Source organism: Xiphophorus hellerii, chromosome 1 (genome assembly GCF_003331165.1).
Source record: "Xiphophorus hellerii strain 12219 chromosome 1, Xiphophorus_hellerii-4.1, whole genome shotgun sequence".
Lineage (NCBI taxonomy): Eukaryota > Metazoa > Chordata > Actinopteri > Cyprinodontiformes > Poeciliidae > Xiphophorus > Xiphophorus hellerii.
The window spans coordinates 23,374,921-23,396,452 of NC_045672.1; the positions used below are offsets into that span (position 1 = coordinate 23,374,921).

The following is a 21,532-nucleotide window of genomic DNA, read 5'->3' on the forward strand; positions in this document are numbered from 1 at the left end:
GTGCTGAAATGTTATTCCTTTGACAACTTCTTCCCTCAAGCCTCCTTCTTGTGCAGAAGACTCTTCACGCCCGTGAGCACAGATGAGTGTGTGGCCGCGGCCTTTGTCACCATGTGTCTTTCTTTTTACCCCAGGCCTGTTTAGACTCTGCTCTGATGGCAGAACCAGCTTTCTCTGTGACCAAGACTTCCTCGACCGAATCATTATATCACTAAGCGAGCTTGCCTAATCACCAAAGCAGCTCAAGAGATTTATCAAATGTAAGACTTATCTTCTGAAGTGAGACATTTCCCAGGATTCCTTTAAATTTTGAAACCCAGTGACACATTATGTACATTATACAAAATTTCTAAGGGTGGGCAACAAGCAGAAAAGCATAAGTGGACTAAGTCTCTGATTAGGACTTCAAGAAGTTCTATGCATCCCAAAATTTCACGCTGACCTCCCTAAATCAGTTCCAAAACCTCCAGCCAGAAACGTGCAACAACTCTGGTAGAGGTTTTCTGCAGTTTATACGTTGCAAAACTCTTAGCTACAACCTCAAGATTTTGTAAAGCTTTGTGTGTTTTAATGTTTTGTTTGCATACAATAGACCAACATAAAATCATAAAATGGAAGGAAAAGAATACATGAATTTCAGAACCTTTTAAAAGTAAATGGAAAATTTTAAGTACAATGCAAAGTATTAGTCTTTTTATGACAAGATTTTATAATAAATAGAACCATATTTGGTAAAAAAAAAAAAAAAAAAAACTTAAAATAATCAGTTTTTCTGGTTCCACTCTTTATACAGTAGGTATATGTTTGAGTCAAATGAACATTGTTCTTTTTATTCTATTAATTACTGACATGTCTCCCAAATTCCAAGCAAAGATTTAGTATTTATTTGCAGAAAATGAGAAATGGTCAAAATAAAAGACGCAATGCTTTCAGACCTCAAATAATGCAAAGAAAACAAGTTCATATTCATTTAGAAACAACAATACTGTTTCTAAATGAAACAGTATTGCTGTTAACAATAGTTAAAACAATACTAATGTTTTAACTCAGGAAGAGTTCAGAAATCAATATTTGGTGGAATAACCAGGAAGGTTTTAATGAGGTTCAGTGCAGTGGCCTCTTGATTTTTTCCAGAGCTGTATATCTAGACTTTTACTGAACAGATGACTTAGCTGCACTCAAATCGGCTTTTATTTAATTGCTTAAAATTAGCTAAATTTAGCAAGTGTTTTGAAATAAAGTGATTCAAATCCTGTTCTGTCCTATGACAGAAAAATTTGGACCCCCCTGCTCTACCAGCTTTGCCTTTTTGCCATTCTTCTTTGCATAATAGATTTTCATGATTCCCTGTATTTAGATTTGTCCAAGTTCTGTCTGACCAGCTTCTCAAGGATCATCATGGTAACCGTTATTGATGTCAGATGTCCCAAACTTGGGATGTTGTTTTAAAACATTATTTTGCTTTAAATATCATCACACTCTACTAGTCTGCTGTAGATATATGCATGCCACACATGCAACATGGATAATTCTAACCTGGAGTAATTCTTATATCATGTCTGTAAATTACACACTTATGGTTGTAAACGGTATCCTGGGGATTGTTACTCCATTTCTCTCACTCCTGGCTGTCTGCAGCTCTGATTTTCATTTTAATTACACCACCACACTGTGGTGCTTTTTATAGATAAGAATATCAGTGCGTTTTAAAATGACCTTGTTGTAATCTTCACAACAGCCTCAGCTGCAGCTTAAGAATGGCTGTTAATGAGCAGATATGCTCCTCCTCCTCTCGCCCTTCGCTCTGCTTTCCACCGCTCCGACTGCTTGCACTTGAACTGCTTGCTCTGGTCATGTGCAGGCACTACTCTCTGAATCCCAAATCCTGTCTCTCTAATCCACACAACAGACAGGAAAACAGCATATTAATTTCATCTTGTTTCTAGTCCTGCAGCCAATTTGAGCAGCTTGGGACAGCTGCAGCTCAGATGGCCCGAGCTTACATCCCGCGGGATTTACGTGGGACTATTTCTGAGAAATCCCGTTTAATTTGACACCCCAGAGCTGTACTAAGTTGTAGCTGGAGCAGTTGTGATTTATGGTAATGCAACTGTAAATCCCCTGTGCTGCAATGTGTTGCAGTAGGTCAAATTTTCAAAAAATATGGAACTGACCTTCAAATATGTTGGTTCCCACATGAATTTTGCATCCATGTGAAATGATTATCGTAGTTAGGATCCCCGTTGGCTAAACTAATACATACATTTTTCTGATTTGAATAAAGAATCAGGCGATTAGATCATTTGAGGTCACTGTCCTGTCATACATTCAGTACTTAAACAGATAAACAACACAGAGCTTTAGCTCAAATAGTGGATTGAATCAAGGCTGCAGGGAATTAACCGTAGCAGTTTAAAAATAGGTTAGTTATCCAGCAGACTATTAAAGTAATCGTGCTGCCATGGGTGCCAAGCAGCAGATTTAAAACTTAAACAAAGCTCCAACAAAGCCATTTTACCGCGGCCTCCTCTGCCTTTTCATTATCCAGAGTAGACTTAAGCCCGGCCTCTCAGAGCCTAACCCTCTGGGGCTATTACAGCTCTGGCAGGGCTTTTAACAAGCACCATTGGAGGATTCACCCTGCCAGCTACTAACCAATAGCTGCATTAATTCCCCACAGCCCAACTCCTGTTCTGAATTTATGGCTGGTTGATTTTAGTTTTGCACACACTGGGATGTGAATGTTTAAAACGCGTGACACAACAACACATGGCTGCAGAGGTTAACACGTGCAGGCCTTTGGGTTCTTGGTCTTTTTTTTCTTTTTTTTTGCCTTAAACCAATACAGCGTCAAAGTCAATTTGACACAGAGAAAAATTTCCAGTTTTCAATAAACTCTCCCTACAGCGTATAATACAGAGCTGGTGTAGAAAGGCAGGGATGCACACATTTAAATTCAGAAATTTATTTATTTTTTAAATCAGTTTTACTTTTGCTGGCATGAATATCTAAAGTGATTATATGCCTTCAAATGTTTCCAAATTTTCCAAAAGACAAAAATAGAAAATGCAAATTAGGGTATTTCCATGTGCTTATTTGAATTGAATTGACCAGGCTACGCAGAGTGTAATGTCATCGGATGATGATATTATGCATGTAATAACAGGAAGTAGAGGTTGCAAACTAGCATATAGACCACATATCTCAGAAAAATGGAGCGAGGTTTTCAGAAATGTGTTGCTGTCGGGCAAGTTGTAATTATTCTGTCATGTCAACTGGTTTTGCTGACGTTACATGAAAAATGCAATTCTAATTATCCTTATGGCGATAGCTGATCAGTCATGTGAGGGAAGTGTTTGCTACATCCGAACTTATTCAGAAACTGTGTTTTCATCCCAAGAAAACACCTCATAAAAGCATAAAAACATTTTTTCGCAAAATTGAGTAAGTTATTTCCAACCTTGCCATTTCCATCAACCTTTTCTAATGCAACACTTCAAACTGTTTCTGGAAACAGAGCTATTGTAACAGAATCTCAGGTCTAGACTTTAACTGGACGAGGTTAAGACATGTACACACTTTATTCTAAATGGGAGTTCTGGCTAAACGTTAAATGAGGCTCTCATGGTGAACAGTTTTAACTCCTTTTCAGTCTCAACACAATTTTCTCCAGAATATCACTCCATTTACCATTATTTATTCTTTGCTTCCACCTGATCAACTTCCCTTTGCCTGCTCAAGGAAAAGCCTCAGCTTAATGTTGCCACTATCATTGTGTTTAAGGTGATTTGCGACATTTTGTATGTTGGTCAAAATGTCTAATTCTCTTCTGATTAAACTTAGACGCTGTATGGCTTCTGGTAAATTTGGACTCCTAATGTCTTTTCTTTCAACAGCTGATTTCTTCTTGCCTCTCCTCTTTAGAGACCAGATTTATGTAATACATGATTAATAGCTGTCAAGTCAGCAAATTCTCCCACCTAAGCTACAAGTCTCTGTAACTCCTCCAATATTATCATGGGCTTGTTGGCTGCTTCTTTGATTAATGTCCTGCTTTACAGTCTGTTGGTTTAGATGGATGGCTCTACACTGTTATCCTTTGCTGTATTTTCTACAGCTAAATACCACAAAATGCCCAGTAAAACTACCATAAGACGTCTTTACAAGTAGTTACTGTAATTTGCATTGCATTATGGGTATAGTACATAGTATTACAGTAACTTACTGTATGTTTTGAATTTGCAGTAATTTACTGTTTACACATTACAGTAGTGGTACTGTACTTATAATATACAGTAAGAATTATATTTGATTCCCAACGGTCATCATACACTGTTAGCCTTTGCTGTATTTTTTACAGTTAAATACCACAAAATGCCCAGTAAAACTACCATAAATAGGGTGACCATATTTTCAGTTGGGAAAACCAGGACACGTTATAGCGAGGGGGGGGTGGGGGGTCTGAAAGCGGGGAAACTCTTTTGTAAATAGTAGGTAAACATACATTTGCGCTTTCGTATGTTGTTGGCTACTGACAGCCACGCTATCTATCTTCTGATTAAGAACAGGGCTGCCCGCACTGACGCGGCTCAGGGATTACGTCACACGCAGCGCCGTGCGCAGTGCCCTAGTGCCTGTAAATATAATGGTCCAATGAAGGTAATTTAAAAAACAGGACATTTCCTCACTTTCTAAAAAAACCCCGGGACGCCCGGGACAGGACGTGAAATACGGACATGTCCCGGGAAATACGGACGTTTGGTCACCCTATAAGACATCTTTACAAGTAGTTACTGTAGTTTGCATTGCATTATGGGTATAGTACATAGTATTACAGTAACTTACTGTATGTTTTGAATTTGCAGTAATTTACTGTTTACACATTACAGTAGTGGTGCTGTACTGATAATATACAGTAAGAATTATATTTGATTTCCAACGGTCATCATAGCTGCTTCATCGTGGTTCCCTGTTTCTGTATTTTTACTCCTTTAGTGGTTAACATATTTTTAAGGCAGAAAGAGAGAATGTACTTTTGTTTTTTTCACATCCTAGCTAACATTAACATGCAGTTTATCTAGCTACGTCATCAAGCGTGGCTTCGCTTCCAACTGTTTTCTGATGACGTTTGTTTTAAACTCCGAAGCTTTTCTCTCCAAGTGCAAGTGCAGCTCTGTCTCTGTGCTGTGGGCTCACACTGCTTCAGCTCCTCAAGACAGGTAAGAAAACACTTCTTAGAAAACTGTTTGAAGCCAAAGCCTAGTCTGGAAATGTACATTTTAGATGGAGTTAACGTAGCTTATAGCATCATGCTATAACTTAGCATTATAGCATGAGCTGGTTTGTGCTGGTTAGCCTGGTAACATAACGTTACCTTTACTAACTCTGGTGTTTTATATAACTGGCATATTGCAACCTTATAAGTTACGTGTCTGTAAATGAGGTGAAAGATAGGAAAATATGATGGTTATTTTTTGAGCTGGTTCGGAATTAACGTTAGCTAAGGTGCTAATTTTACCGTTGAAGGTTTTAGCTTGACTTTTGCCGCTTAATCTTCCTCGGGGGGCTTTGGGTTGAGATGAGCTCAGTGCTGAGTGTCTGTTAGCATTGTTGTTATATCCTTTGTCGAACAATATAAGCTTAACTGATAATTGATCCCCTTCTCTTTTTTTTTTACATCTAATGACTGTTCATTTGTTTAAACTATGATCTTGCAAATGTTAAAAGTGCAGATTAGCTACGTAGGTCAGGATGAATTTCTAACTTTGTTCTTTTTTTCTTTTCTTCAGATGACCTTTTTTTTTAACTCCTAAGCTTTTTCCCTCCAAGTGGCTGTGCAGTTCTGTCCTGCTGACTGCTAACATAGCTTCATCTCTTCAAAAGACAAGACAACAGGTAAAAAGACAGCTCTTCAAACATATTTGAAGCCACAAAATAGTCTGGAAATGTAGAGGAGCAGCTAACCTAATCTATAACTTTGAGCTTGCTACAGCTGGTTAGCCTGCTAAAGTACCATTACATCTCCAACATAGTGTATAAGAGTCTGTAAATGAGGACAAAGGTGAAAAACATTAAAGTGGTTTCTGTTATTTTTTGAGTTGGTTCAGTCACAGTGGCAGGTGGACAAAAACGTTAATTTCCAACCCTGGTTACATATAAGGATTGTTCACATGTTTAAACCATGCTCCTGCAAATTTAAAGTTAAGTCAGTACTAACAGGTGCAATTATGTACAGGTGTAAATTCTGCAGCATTTGTACTTCAGAATTTACAGAATTTTGTAGTCATGTGAAGAAACATCAACACACAGCTAATTATCGGTTTGCATGTGGAATAGAGCAATGTCCTGCTTCCTTCAGAACATTTTCTGCATTCAGGTCCCACATGCACAGGAGTCACCGCCATTGCAGACGTCAGACTGAACACTTGTGGAATGTAATGCTTTAAAAAATGCATTTAGCCCCACAAACTGTCATTCACATCCGCTGTTTCAGAGTGGTAGCAGGATGTAGGGGTAAAATCTAGTCTAGTCTCCGGGATGAGGTTCTCAAAAACCTGTTGTAATCTGGGTGAACTGGCCCTTTAAATATAAATTACTACCAGTAATTCATATTTAAGAGAGTTTTCCTTTTATGTTTTAAAGGTATCTTCCACCAAGATGTCTGTTGAAATGGAAATGACCTTACCCACTACACCAAGGGTAATCATGCTTGGTAAGAGGAATATTTTCTATCACTATAATTTTTTCGTAGCAATGTATGTAATTGTTACGGTAGTCTGTACTTTTACTCACTAGCGTTAGCCTGACAAGGGTTTGTCTATTTTAGGAAATAGCTTGATGTCTGCAACCCGGTGGATGGTCAGTATGGAGGAGAAGGTATTTTTCCAGCCTGAGCAACTACATGACTTTGCCAGCGTCCTTGCTGTCTTTCTTGGGTCATATTATGTCTTCAATCTGGAGTATCAGGAGTCAGCATCCACCACGCTGGAGATGATACAATGGCAAGTACTCTACACCAAGCCATTTATGAATTAAATTTAATGACAGTTTGACTGATGATGAAGAACCATAGCTGATTGCTGTATTGTACGTCTTCATTAAAAAATACAATTAATATATTTTATTTCTGTTAAAAGATTCTTTGTGAGGATCAATCCAGATGTTGGTACCAAATGCACAGCCAAAGTCGGTACAAGCCGCAAGACGGGAAGTCTTGTCAAGAGGAAAGTAGTCAGTGTCAACTCCCAGATCACCACCTTCTTCCAACAACTTGCTGAATTTGAATGGAGGACTTCCAACTAGGTAAGTATTTTACCAAATGTAAATGTTTATTATTTTGTTGTCTTTTCCTCCTATCTTGCATGCTCTGACTTTACTTTAGCCTTTTTAATATGATTTTAATGATTATTTATAAATGGCATGTGATTCCTACACAATAGCCCTTTAGAGTAGCCTGCATCTTTTCTGTGTCCGTGGTAAAAAGTGGATGTCGCTGCATCTCTTAATAAATCACAGAAATGTATAAGTGTGTAGTCGTTTAAGTGTGGTGTATTTTTATACTATGCAGTTTTCAGTTTATTAGGCACACCTTTGCAGTAATCCGTCAGCACCAACAAAATGACTAAAAAGATTGTTGTACTTCATCGTCCCCTTGGGGACATTTGTAGTACGCAATCTTTTGAATTACTGAAGACTGACTGACTGCTTTTGCCATAAACAATCCAAAAACCTGAAGTGAAGCCAGTCCTGCTCATTCTTTATGCAGCTTCTATTATCACTTCAGTCCAATTGATTTTTTTTAAAACAAATTATCAACTTAATGCTGCTTTATGACAAAGATTTTATGCATTTGAACATTGTCACTTCAGCTTAATTTGTCAACTTCCTGTCGATTTGAAAATGTAGATAACTTCCTGACCATCTCACGGCCTCCCACATTGTCTGTCTTATTCTTTACAGTTCAGCTTCCACAAGATGGATCCCACTGATTTTGTTTGACGAATGGAATAAAAGTTCTTCTGATGTAGGAAATGTGTTCTATGGTTTTGTTGTTTTATAGCACATTATATTGTATTGTGACATTGTTTTTTATGACATTGCGAATATGTAAATGGATTTTATTTCTACAAATCTGCTGAAAATAAATACCTGTTATTCACAGTACTTGGACTAAAATTTCTTTTATGAAATTTTTCGGTTTATGGTAAAATATTCTTATCTTAAAGAAATGTAAACTTTAATTTACAGTAAAACTCTGACATGTTGTGAAACAAGTTTACAGTAGACCAGCTTTACTATAAAATACAATTACTGTATTATACTAGAAACTACATTTACAGTAATGCAGTTATAACTGTAAAGCACACTCACAGTAAAAATTAACTGTGAAATATCATAACAGTAAAGGTACTGTAGAATGGTAATTACAGTAACTTACTGGCAACACTGTTGCCAGTAAGGGTACTGTTGCCTTACTGGCAACAGTGTTGCCAGTAAGAGTACTGTAGAATGGTAATTACAGTAACTTACTGGCAACAGTGTTGCCAGTAAGACTACTGTAGAATGGTAATTACAGTAACTTACTGGCAACACTGTTGCCAGTAAGAGTACTGTTGCCTTACTGGCAACAGTGTTGCCAGTAAGAGTACTGTAGAATGGTAATTACAGTAACTTACTGGCAACACTGTTGCCAGTAAGGGTACTGTAGAATGGTAATTACAGTAACTTGCTGGCAACAGTGTTGCCAGTAAGTTACTGTAAAATTACAATAAAAGGTCTAACAGTGTATTTCACTTGGTTAGCAGTTGTGCCATCGTCTTTTCTTATTCAAATGATGGATTGAGCAAGGCTCCATGAGGCGTATTATTGTTTTATATTTTAACACTGCTTTGAGATTCTCCAGAACTTTATCTCTGGTCTGTCTGAGGTTGATTGTTCACAAATTGTCTAAGACAAAACTTTAAGTTCTGTGCAGAACAGCTGTATTTATACTGGAATTAAATTATACAGATGGGCTAATAATTCTGAAGTCAGCTGGTTTCGAGATATGCATTTTTTCATTCAAAATGAAAATCATATTTCTGTTCCTTTCTGCAGCACTATGACATGCATTCTGTCATGCACAACTGCAGAGTTGGAGCTTTTTGCTATTATACGTTGGCAGCAACTGCAAAATGCAAGACAGGAATTCACTAGCGGAACAAGTCAGCGTCGGGCCAAGGGGCAGGGCTAATGACCGGGCCCCATACCCAAATAATAAATATCACGATAATTTAACTTTACAACATAGATATGCCTGCAACAGCGGATCTTACAAGATTCACCACCACAGAGCACGACTATGTCATTCTGAAATCCATCTGACATGAAGTACAACAAACCAAGAGAACAACAGAAACATCAGGCTACTGGTCACTAATGATGAAATAACACAAATTCAAATCCGCTCAGAACCACTGATGGGTTCATTTTGACACTTTATCAATTTCAACTCAGCCTGGAGCAGCTAGCAACTGCTGAAGCTACGTTTATTGTTGACGCCTTCAACCGAGCACGCAGCAGGCGCCGCATGCGCAGCGTGTCGCAGAGCCTCGTGCTCCTCGTGTTCCTTGTGCTCCTCTGGATGTTTGTAATTCGGCGCGGACCGCGCGTGCCGCCATTCACACAAACTGGACGATCTGGAAGATGCTCTTCCAGGCGGCTCCAATGTAAACTTTAACTATAAACGCCATACTGCTGTCTTGGCTCAAAAACGCGCTCAACCCGAACTGCTAAAAGCACGACTATAACTCAGCCTTCAGTCCCTAACATCACCACTGTACCACCGACAGAGAGAAAAAGGGATGTAAGCTAGGCGGCTGGGCTGATACAATTTACAATCAGTCTACAGTTAGCTCACACTTTGTGAATAATGTCAGAGTTGCTACCTGTAATTAGTCTGGCTCTTTCGTTGGGCTGGCAGTTTGGCGGGTCTAAATTCTGCCAACCAAAACGTCCGGTTCATCTCCGGATGTTCATCTCTCAAGTCGAGGAACAAAATATGCGTCCAGTTTTTGGCTTGTCCTTGCTCTATTTTTTCCATCCTTTTCACTTTGCCGTTTCATGTTAACTTAGTCAGTAAAAATGCTCTATCTAGTTTGCCATCTGTTGCCAAGTGACTGATGATGACTGTTGGTGGACGGCTGGTGAAGAGCTTTACCCAGAATACACTTGGAGACAATATGGACGATCTACTTGTAATTTTGTATGTCATAAAGTTACATGTAAATAAAGCCAGTCATGTAACACAACGGTTTATTCAGTATTTTACACCTACTATGTCATTAAAATCAATCGGTCTTGTACAGTTGTTAGCAACCATGAGTCAACAATGACTGGGGCAGCCTACTACATAATCTACTGGGGCACCATACTATAAAATCCTACATACATCAAACTCAACAGGGGAGGGCCCGCCTTCTCCAGCTCTCATCAGACACGATAAAGGGTTTGGATCCCTGAAGATATATTCTGCCTCCCATCCGCCCCCCCCAGGCCCCCCTGACGCTCCGCCCCTGCAGGAATTGACCTTTAATCGTTCCAATGATCTCCCAGTTCATCCAGCAGGGGAGACTCAAACAGGGGTGACAGGGAAGCAGCGACGCTCACGCCGGATGCTGTAAAAGCCTTTCACTTTCTGAAGCGCATGTTTGCTTTCTCTGACATGTACATCCCTGGAAGAGCTAAGCAGGTGCTTCGCACAGCTTCTGTAAACACAGAAGGAGCAGCACGGAAGCTGTCAGCTGCTCTTGCTTGTGAAGCAACATGAAACAGCCCATCTGGCTCACTGTCTTTCCCAGGATTTCACCACAGTACCTGTGACTTACCCAAAACATGACAAGCCCCATAGTAAAAGTCTGATCTACAGGTTTTATCTGGGTCAACTGGCTTGTGCTAAACAGTGTCATCAGCTTAAAATGCTGATAAATGTATCAGGTTGCAGAGAGAAAATAGAGATAAAATAAACTTTCACTGCTTCATGTGTTCTGTCTTGAAGTGACTGAACATTTGGTTGTTAATTCCTCTCTACGGGGAGGTTCTCTGTGTTTCAGCCTCTGATGTTATAAACAATGCCTAAAACAAATATTTTTTCCAGTTATAGCTGCACTGTCAGAATGATTCAGCTTTATCCGCGTGTCTCTGGTATTTAACTGGACATGCAGTCGTATTGGCCATCTCTGCAGTTTGAAATCCAGGCACTAAAAAGAGAACCTACTTAGATTATCTGTGGCATAGAAACAGGAAACATGAGAAGTTTGTAATCACTGATCCATAGATGATGCATTAATACAATAATTCAACAGAATAAAAATTAATTTAGAGATTTTTTTTACTCATTAATATTCTTACCTAAAAAAATGCTTTTTTTTAGGTAAGAATTTCAGAATCAGTAGAGAATCAGAAACTGATTTTTGTTCAAAATGCCAGGCTAATCCAATGCAGAAGATGGTTTTCCATAGAGTCTTATTTATTTTGTGGAAGAAAAACTTTTTTTATTATATTCTTGGTTACTCATCTTGTGGAATTATTTTACTCACTAAAATAATTTGCAGTGCTTATCATTTCAAGTGATTTTATGCATTAAGTTTCTGTCTTATTTCTAGGTGTGGTGTGGTGCTGGATTGGAGTTCAGTGAATATTCTGTCAAATTAATATTGAATCAGGCATATTATCTATTAATATTGATCATGTGTTTATGACATATTATTATTGATATTTTGTCCAGCCTTTTTTCTGTAACATACATGGATGAACTATTTTCTGTAAATACCATTCTGGCATTGCCTTTCTACATTGTAGCATCCACAATTTGATCACCAGCTAAGCCAGCCGTATACACTTTAAAATATTATACACTTTTCAAACAATTACCCTATAACACAATATCTCATGCTTTGCTCTGCAAACACTGTTTGTTTTAGCAGGGTTGGATTTGAGAATAACTCAGCTAATAATCATTGGCCATAGATAGAGCACTGAACTTTCAGTTTGAGATGGTAAGGTAATTATTATTGGAAAAGAAAAGATTGTGATGTGATGGCAAATAAAAAACATCAGTGTTATCACGGCTTTTGCAAAGAGATGATTAAACACAGCACAGATACGCAACTGCATAAGCAACTGATGTGGGTTTAAATTCATTGAACCAGTGAATATTAGAGCTTAAAGAAAAGTTTTAATTGGACCTCTTGTTATATTAAGAAACCAGCATGTTTTTTTGCCTCTACATAGTTGCCAGGCAACCAGTCAAGGCTAGGGCTCCAAAACATGAGACAGGAAAACTGCGAGCAATTTCTTTTCTGAATTAAAAAAAAATTAATTTACTAAACAAAAGTTCCTGTTGTATGTTTGTTCAGATCCGTGTTGTGCAGTAGGGAACGTTTGTTGCAGCAGACATCCAGTTAATTGCATCAACCAAGGAACTCCATCACCCATCACTCCATCACCCATTAGGGTGATGACAGTCACCCTAATGACCTGTTATTAAATTATTGACTGTTTGTATCTACTAAGGTAGCGTTAAATCTCACACAAACATTTTTGCATTGTTGTTTTAAATACTTAAGTCAGCTGTAAAAAAAAAAAAAAAAAAAAACATACATGGAAGTAGCTATTAGTTTCTGCCACTTTAAGGACATATCAATGATGTGCAGCCAGGTTCATTACTGGTTGGATGTATGATTATGCAAAACCCAAAACAAAAAGCTATTTTTCAATTTTGACCTTAATTGAAACATTTAGCTGTATTAAACCGTTCAATTCCATACAACATACAACAGAAAATGAAAGGAGTATTTATTTATTTATTTTTGGCTAATCTCCATTTTTTAAAATTAAAATCTTTTTTTTTTTTACAATCTTTATAGAATTCAACCAATAGTCATCTTTCATGTCTCCACACCATATTTCCTTAATTCTTGTTTTAATTTTTCTCCTCTCACCCTATATTTGTCACATTGAATTATTGTGTTCTTCTGTCTCCATGTCCATGCCCCACTGCGTGAAATCTACTGATAGACAAATTCATAAAGTTGTCAAAATTCTTTTTAATTAATTTTACTTTAATTTTCCCTGTGCTCCCCATAAATAAGATTTTGTTTGCTTGCTTGAGGCAGAAGAGAATAACACTTATTTTATCCACAGGAAGCACAGATGACATAACTTCCCAAGTGCAACAAGCTATTAGTATATTCTCACCAGACAGTGGGGATAGCGGATGGCCCATCTTAAGTGTTATTACTGAAAGCATGCACTTTGTACTTGTGGAAGCCTGGTTGAAGACGGATACATTTTCACCGGATGTCACAGCATTGATTAATTTTATTTTACTCTCATTTAGGAAATCTGGCAAACAAACAGGAACTTAAAAAATGAGCCACAGAAATCACTTAAAGCACTACAGCTCATTCTTGCAGTGAGTAATCGTAGTGGACTGTTGTGTAAAAAGTGCAGGACATGAGGGTAAAGGAGAGTGGATGGCTTGGAGAAACAATAAGAGGAAAGAGGTGATTACTGCTGGAGACTGTGGGAGCCAATAGCCAGCAGCTGTATATTCACCCTTAGAACAAGGAGCGAGAACAGATCGATATTTCTCTCGCCTCTCCCTCTGCTCATCACTGCAGGCTGCAGGGGAAGTGCACAGTTACAAGAAACATTTATTACAGGCCTGTTTGGTGGCTCTGTGGGACACAGACCAGCAGCTCTTGTGCTTCTGCTTGTTAGCAGGCCTGGCGGCAGAATTAACCAGAGCCATACTTCAGCGTCAGGCTTCGTAACGTGACCTCTCAGCGGGCCAACGATGAAGGTTTGACAAAGCAGCTGCTATTACATTGGCCCTGGGTAGATTACGACTGTGCCAAAGTTCATTTAGTGTGAGTTTAGAGTGTGTGTTTCTGTTTCTTAACTGTAAATGTTTTTTTTGTCCTTCCTTTTTGGCTTAGACAAAGGAATAAGTGCAATCAGAACTGATTTCACTTTTAAATTAGTCTATAAAGCCTTCACGTTGCAAAAGTTTAATCACAGCTTCTGTGCGCTCATATGTTTCACTCTTCTAATTTTGAAAAATCTACCTGATTTCCCAACTTTGCTCACCTTTTATTGACTTTGGCATTAAATTAATTCAGTGCACTGTAAGGTCAAACACAATTTCATGGTTTTTGATCACAAAGATCATTATTACTGATGTGATCGATTTTTGCAGCTCGTTCATGCATATTTTATTTTCAGGCAGAAGAGTCTGGTGCTTCTAGCACGGACGTATCACACTTACTCACCATGTGACGATGCAGTTTAGTGGGAACTAGAGTGCATTAAAAAAAAATCTACAAAGTCTCAGACATCTTCCAACAGTGAGCATTAGGTGTGGTCCCAGGTCTGGAACACAATCAAGGCAGTGTGCAGTGCTGTATCAAGGCATGATTGAATGGAAGTCGTTTTCTGCTCAGATTGCTGGAGCACACAATAAACTGAGCTGTAAAGATGTCTCAGACAAGACGTAGTAGCTTTTCCCATGTGTTCCCTTTATGCAGTAATGGTAACAGGTGAATTTGTTGCAGTGCGGTCAGTTTTCTACTTGAGAATTTTGTGATTTTAATGTATTTAAGAGAGAAAAAATATCTGTTAATTTGTCTTACTTTTTTGTTTTTGTTGATGTAGTCACACTGAGTTAACTGCTGCCTTTATTACTTTTTGCTTGTCTCTTACCTTTGTGTAACTGTGGTGTAGGGGTGTTTTTGTCTCTTGGTATTTAAAGCAACTCCAGTCAATATTTTTGCATACTAATCTGAATGATTATGGTTAATGTGAATGAGCCACTGGTAGTAATGAAGCCGCAGAGAATTATTACCCCTCTCTGCAGCTCCCTTCAGATCAAACTCACTGCTCATAATTTTGTGTTGTTTTCCTCTGCAGTACACAGCTGTTTACAGTACTAAAAAAAAAGTACTCTGAGCCTGCTTTGCATTACATACTCTGCATCAAACACACAGTTAGCGACCAGCTGGTCTCCATGGTGGAGCGTTTAGTGGCTAGATATTCCCCTCAGGAATTATTTGACATTAAATAGACATAAAAAGAGGGAGATTATTGCACTTAAATGCGTTAGCTGGCCAGAAGCTCCTCTATATGCACAAAAAGCCTTTTGCAAAAAAGAAAAAAAAGATAGCAACTTAATTGCCAGTCATTTGTCAGTGTCATTTTTACAGGATTATTTTTGTTTTCCCAAAAGGTCAGGAAATAGAAGAACGCAGAATTACTTTCAGTACATCATGCAGACCGGAAAACGCAGTTTATTAGCATAAGGGGTTCATTTAGTGTATCTAAACTTTGCATCCAGAGTAACCAGGTTTTATGCCTGAGCAGGAGCCAGATTTTAGTGCAGTTGTTATAACCTCTCTGTGTCTCAGCTGACAGATTTCCACTGATGTCCTGCTTGTCTTTATGAGTTTTAAACAGTCATCAAAAAGCAACTGAATTTTACATTTTGGACCTTGTTAAAACGTTGCCTAAATGCAGTAAGGGAACAGGCAGTGGATGTCATATACTTTACTGTAGAAGTCTTTTTTATCCTTCTGATAAGTGTGTGGATGATTTTCTTTTCCACTTTTGTGTATTCCTTTACCTTTTTTGACAATGGCTGAACAATACAAAAAGCAAAGTAAATGACACAAAGACGTACAAATGACATTTAAACATGGGAAAAGGTATTACATTATTTTAACTTTACTACACATATAGATATATTCTGTTTCTTTTGCAAACATCATACATCAAATTGGATATAATAATTGTCACAGAAAAACCCCAGCCTCTATTTTGATTGTAAATTTCCAGTGTGTCCCTATCACTTTGGAATTATTACATAACTTAATACCTGAAAGAACTGTAAAATCTCAGCCATTTTAGCCACAAATGCAACTAATATGTCGCTTTCAGAGCACATGTGGGAATACACACACGATTCTGCTTGTCAAAGCGACTCCTGTGATTCTATGAATCCACAAACCTCCATGGATACTTGCTGTATTTGCTAACATTACCTGCACCCACCCTGTAATTATGCATTAGCCCGCTGGCCTCCATCACACACGTAGACATAGATGCACTGAACCTTTGATGGAATGACATGAACTGTGAACGTTATTCCTTTTTCATCTTTGCCCCTGCGATGCTCAACACTTGTCAGAGTTTCATTTGTGCGGGAGATGGGTGGGTGAGCAGCTTAACACATCGACGTGTGTGTCGGTGTGTGTTGGTGTGTCATTGTGTAGGTGTGTGTCAGTTTGTCAGCAGTGGCGCCTACAGGATGCGAACATGTTGGGCTGCAGTCAGCCTGGGTGGATGAATTGCGGCAGGCTGTGCCGTCGTAAAGCGCTGGTGTATTTGTCAGCACTCTGCTGTGAGCGACCAGGAGCACTGACTCAGATAAGTGGCTGCTCTCACACTTTAGATTGTATGGGAGGTCAGAGAGCTGCAAGAAGTGGCAAAGCAACACGCTGGAATGAAAATGTGTGCAGTTAACAGTCCACGTTCAGCTCCCAGGCAAGATTTCATGCTTGCTGTGGGAGAGGGCTCTCACCATTGACTGATCGGTGAGTCATTCCACTCAGATACAGACAGCATCTGTTAGGCTGAATTTAATCCAGCATGAATTTCTGCTGCGTGAAATGTAAGTTTTCATAACCTTGGTGTAATTTGCCGTCTGCTCAAAGTCAGCTTTGACAATGTGCCAACCGGTTGTAGAGACTCACCTTAAAGTATCAGTTTTTCACTCACGTTTGTACCTGTTTTTCATTCAGTGCTAGTTCTGGTCATTTTGGTAAAGTATTGCCAACTCCTCTACCTTGAGCATCATTATGCTTAATACGGTAACAGAAATAAAATAATTTGGCAACCTACTGGTAATTACTGGTAATCCTTGTTAAATATATGTGAAACATTACTCGCATGATCTAATTTTGAAAAGTCAGCTTTAGTTCTCTCTCTAACAGTGAGCTTTACCCTCCTACTCACTGTGCATGGTGCCAAGACCAACGTGAGTCTTCGTATATCACATTTCCAGTTGGTTTAAATGTTTCAATCAGGACTCTCATTGTAAATATGGAGACATTTGGGCAAGTAGCTAATTATGTAGCAATTTCATAACTTATTAAAATCAATATACATCTTATTTTGAAAGGAATGCTCTCTTGTTTTTCTTACTTTGAAGAATCCATTAATAAAATATCTACCTTTGGGTCACATATTTATGCCTGAGGGAAAAGGGGAGTCATGTAAAGATCCTAGATATTCATGTCAAGTTAAATCCATAAGAAATATCACTAATTAGACCAGAAAGAGTGTGAAAAGTTTGGCTTTCTGTAATATGGAAATTGAAGGCATGTTGGCTGACAGGCCTCTCCAAAAACCCTCCATCATTTCCTGAAGCTTCCTATATATTTTGTGCTTCTTGTTACTGAAAATAGCTATAAATCTTTCTCCTTCAGTAGCAACTTATACTCAGAGTAATGTTGCTGTCCGTATAACCTGATAATGCTCATCTGTGTTGTGTTCAATGATTGAAAACAGATTGACTTTTTTTGTGATCATATGGAGCGATTATGAAGCAGGGCAAGTCACGTGTAAAATCATATGATTCAAGTTCTGGCCTGTTTGTCAGTGTCTCTCTAATTTTAGAGTTTTTACCTCCTTTTTTAACCATAGATGCCACTAAAAATATGAGGGTAATATGTGGTGACAGAAAATAATTCAGGATTTAGATAAATTACTTAATTCAGCCAGAAAACAGTGCATACTTTTCCCAGTTGATGTAATAATTAAAGCAGAATAATTGTTTTATCCTGTATCTGAGTTCTCCTCTTGGTATTAAAGGTAAGAATCAAAATACTGCAAACGCTGCAGTAAGTGGTTTTAGGAGGCTGGCAAAGACACAAAATAAGATTTGTGGAAATGAGGGTCCAACTCCCTGGAACAAATAGCAGCTCTTAAATATTAATCTCATTTACATGTATGAGTCATAAAAAAAGTTCTGTGCATTGTCAGTGTTATACCTCAAAGCTATACATCACCATGATGTTTAATAAAGAGATTGTGGCTGTCTGGTTGGACCAATTCATACCATAAAAAGAGAAAGCTGTGCTGTTTGCTGAGAATAATAACTCTGGTTTTTCTCTTATGTGATTCGTGGCAGAATAAAGCAGATTGTGACTGAAACCAAAGAAGTTTAATTTAAGTTTTAAGTATACATCACTCGGGTGACAAGAAGGAATTGGTGCACCGGAATAGTTTAAACATTTATTACAACTATATTTAACGTACATTTGTGATTTTTATGTAATGTGAGATCTTTGTGAGGTCTAATTTTTCCATAAGAACCTTTTTCTTTATTAAAACATGAATGCGCAGTACAGGAAAAGGTCTTAATAAAATTATTGGAGAAAGAGAAGCTGATTTTTTACAGTAAAAAGAACAATAAATGTTTAATTCTAGATATACAGATGAAGTTCTGAGGCTGTCAGTATAAAATGAGCTTCATGAGCAAATTCATTATTTTGTAGAATAGGCTAAGGCCCATTCTACAAAATAGAATAGAATAGGTTGATGGAACTTCCAAGTCCCATGCAATGGGATTTGGAAGGTTGGCCTGCAGAAATGGGGGCAATAATATGTCTCTTTTTTATTTAAAGTTCATGAAAAGCTTAAAATTAAACAACTGTCTTGATTTTAACATTAGCTCTTGAAGTTTCATAAGTTCAACAGAACAGCCTATGACTTCCATAACATTACACAAGTTACATAAACCCATCTTTGCTTTATCTGAGGAAGTCCATATTTACTACCATAAAAATGTAGCTGAAGATCTAATTTTTGTGGTAATTTGGAAGAAACTTTTGGTTACAGTAAATAGTAGGTGGACTGAAAGCTTGTATTTTAAAACTGAAACGGTTAGGCCAAACTTGTTACATTTGAAAATGTTTTAACATAAAATAAATTTTAAAAAATAAGTGAAATTCTTTGAGACATTTTAAAAAGGGATACTTAATTTGTTAATCAAAGTAAAATATTTTAAAACACCAGATAAAAGATGCATTTTATTAAACGTTAAATTAAAACCCAGCTGAAACACATGATTGAATAGACATATTTAAAGAACATCTATTTGTTATTTTTCTCTGCACCCATTTATTTTAGTGTTGTATTATTTATTAATATAGATTTCATAAATGTTAGTGTTTTTAGCTGAAATATAAATGGTTTTTTTTTTTCTTAAACGATTTTTGTGTAACTTCTACTATTGCCCCATCTGCTGGTTAGTTTTATTAAAACAACTCACTGCACTATTGATGAAACTTTATTAAGAGGAGACAGGCTTTGTAATGCTGTAAAAAGCCCCGTGCTGCAGAGATTATAAATTACTTCTTTAGTTTTTTACCCTATTTAATTTTCTGAAAATTAAAAACTTCTAATTGGATTCTCACTCATTTAAGCTTTAGGAGTAAGTCTTTTCTGCAGTTCAAAGATTGTAAACAAGTGGCTCTTTAACTGTTGTTCATGCATAATTAATTAGAAAAAGAACACAAGTTTTGCTAATTTAGCTCAGTACAAGTGTAATACTAAACAATCATTTTCAGTTCATTTAATCATTTCTTTTTGCTTTCCATTTTTCCTAATGCAGGTGAAGCCCATCATTGGACCCAGACTGATTGGAGACATGTTTTGAGCTCGACATCTTGGCCACCATGAAAGGATTAGGAGCCAGCCGCAGTCGCCACCTGTCTGACTCATGTGAACCAGCAGGGTGTGCTCAGAAGCCTCTGTGCCCCCTGACGTCTGATCCTCACAGCTCCTTTCTGTTGAGTCCTACAATAAACCACTATGGCACTTTGGACCCACATCTCCATCACTACACTCCCACCAGCCCCACCTCTTTGACCCCTGACTGTCTGCTGCCTTTCAGCCAGGTTCCCAATAGCAGCACCTTCCCTCGTCTGCATTTTACCCCCCACTCTGACCAGCTCGACTGCTCCCAGAGCTGTATCCCTGGCGGGGTAGTAGGGCAAGGGGGCAGGGCCGCTGCTCTGTCCACCTCATTGTCAATGGGTATGGGACTGGGTCTGGGTTTGACTGGTGCTCCCATGATCACCAGTGGATCTGCCACCATATCCTCTGCAGCAGCAGCTAAGATGAACCGATTGCCCTCAAGTCTTTTGGATCAGCTTGAGAGGCACCTGCCCCTGCAGCGAGATGGCTTCAGCACTCTACAGTTTCACAGAGGACGAATGTCTAAGCAGCGCAGTGAGAGCCCCGGTCGGATCCGCCACATCATGCACTCTGTGCAGAAATTGTTCGCCAAATCCCAGTCTTTAGAGAACTCGGGGCTGAAAGGCAGCCTAAATTCAACAGGAGGTGGCGAGGAAGGTGGCAGACCAAGCCGCAGGAGTAAGAGTAAAGACAGGGCTAAGACTGAGGGATCAAAACAGAGACCTAGACCTAATACACTAGGCCTTTGGGGCTCAGATGACGCTCTGGACACTGACACTACCAAAGCTGGCACTATCGCTGTAGGTTACCGCAACCCACTGAGTATGATGACTCTTGGCAGAGCGGTGTCAGATAGCCAGACTGCTCTCAGACATATTCCACAGGGCTATAACACAATTTCTGCACATTCTCTTAAAACCTCAAAAAGCAGCAGCGACCTCAAGTTCCTGGCATGCCCTGCGATGCAGGTCGGAGCCAAGGAAGAGGAGCCAAGAAACAGGGGGAGCAAGGATGACATGTCGGTGAAAAGGGGCACTTGGTCCACGCTCACTCTGAACCAGGCCAGGCAAGTGTTGCAGAAAGGCTCTGCTACTGTCAACAGGACTCTGCTTAAGACAAAGTCATGTCACCAGGACCTGGCACAACAGTTTCTACAGGTAGGAGTTTTCCAACTTACAGAGAAATTATACACCCTACTCCCTAACCCTTTCCATGTTTTGTCCAGTTACAACTACAAACTTCAATTCTCTAGTAAGTTTATTGTTCATAATGTTTTGTTAAAGTTTTTAAAACAATTTGCAGATTTCAGCTACATATCCTTTATAGGTAACATTTATTCACTTGCAGAAAATTGGAGATGAATGTTGCTAACACTATCAGGAAAATAAAGAGTCACTTTATCACACTTAGCTAAAATGAGGAAAACATGAAAGTATTTGTTATACAGGTTCCTCTGGAGGACTGGACCGGAAATTTGGGTCATGGAAGAACCAAGGGAACGGAGATCCCATGTAGGAGGATGCGCAGCGGCAGCTATGTTAAAGCAATGGGAGACCCAGAAGACAGTGAGGAATCTGAGGGAAGCCCCAAACCTTCTCCGAAATCAGCAGCACGTCGCCAGAGCTACCTGAAGGCCACCCAGTCATCCCTGAGTGAACAGCAGCCACCACCACCACCTCGCAAGTGAGCAACTTTAAATAAGTCACACTGAAATTCTGGCTTTGGCTACCATGCT

The 21,532-nt window shown here is 38.7% G+C and overlaps 1 protein-coding gene across 3 annotated transcripts in view; it reads left to right on the forward strand.

Annotated features, from left to right (window-relative positions):
• dlgap4a (discs, large (Drosophila) homolog-associated protein 4a) overlaps positions 1-21,532 on the forward strand; it is a 103,411-nt gene that overhangs the window by 58,356 nt on the left and 23,523 nt on the right. For all 3 annotated transcript variants that reach the window (XM_032574874.1, XM_032574794.1, XM_032574952.1), the window contains 2 exons: positions 19,712-20,954; positions 21,245-21,480. In XM_032574874.1, coding sequence (XP_032430765.1) covers positions 19,776-20,954; positions 21,245-21,480 — 1,415 coding nt within the window. In that variant the 5' untranslated portion in view covers positions 19,712-19,775. The remainder of the gene's footprint in view (positions 1-19,711; positions 20,955-21,244; positions 21,481-21,532) is intronic.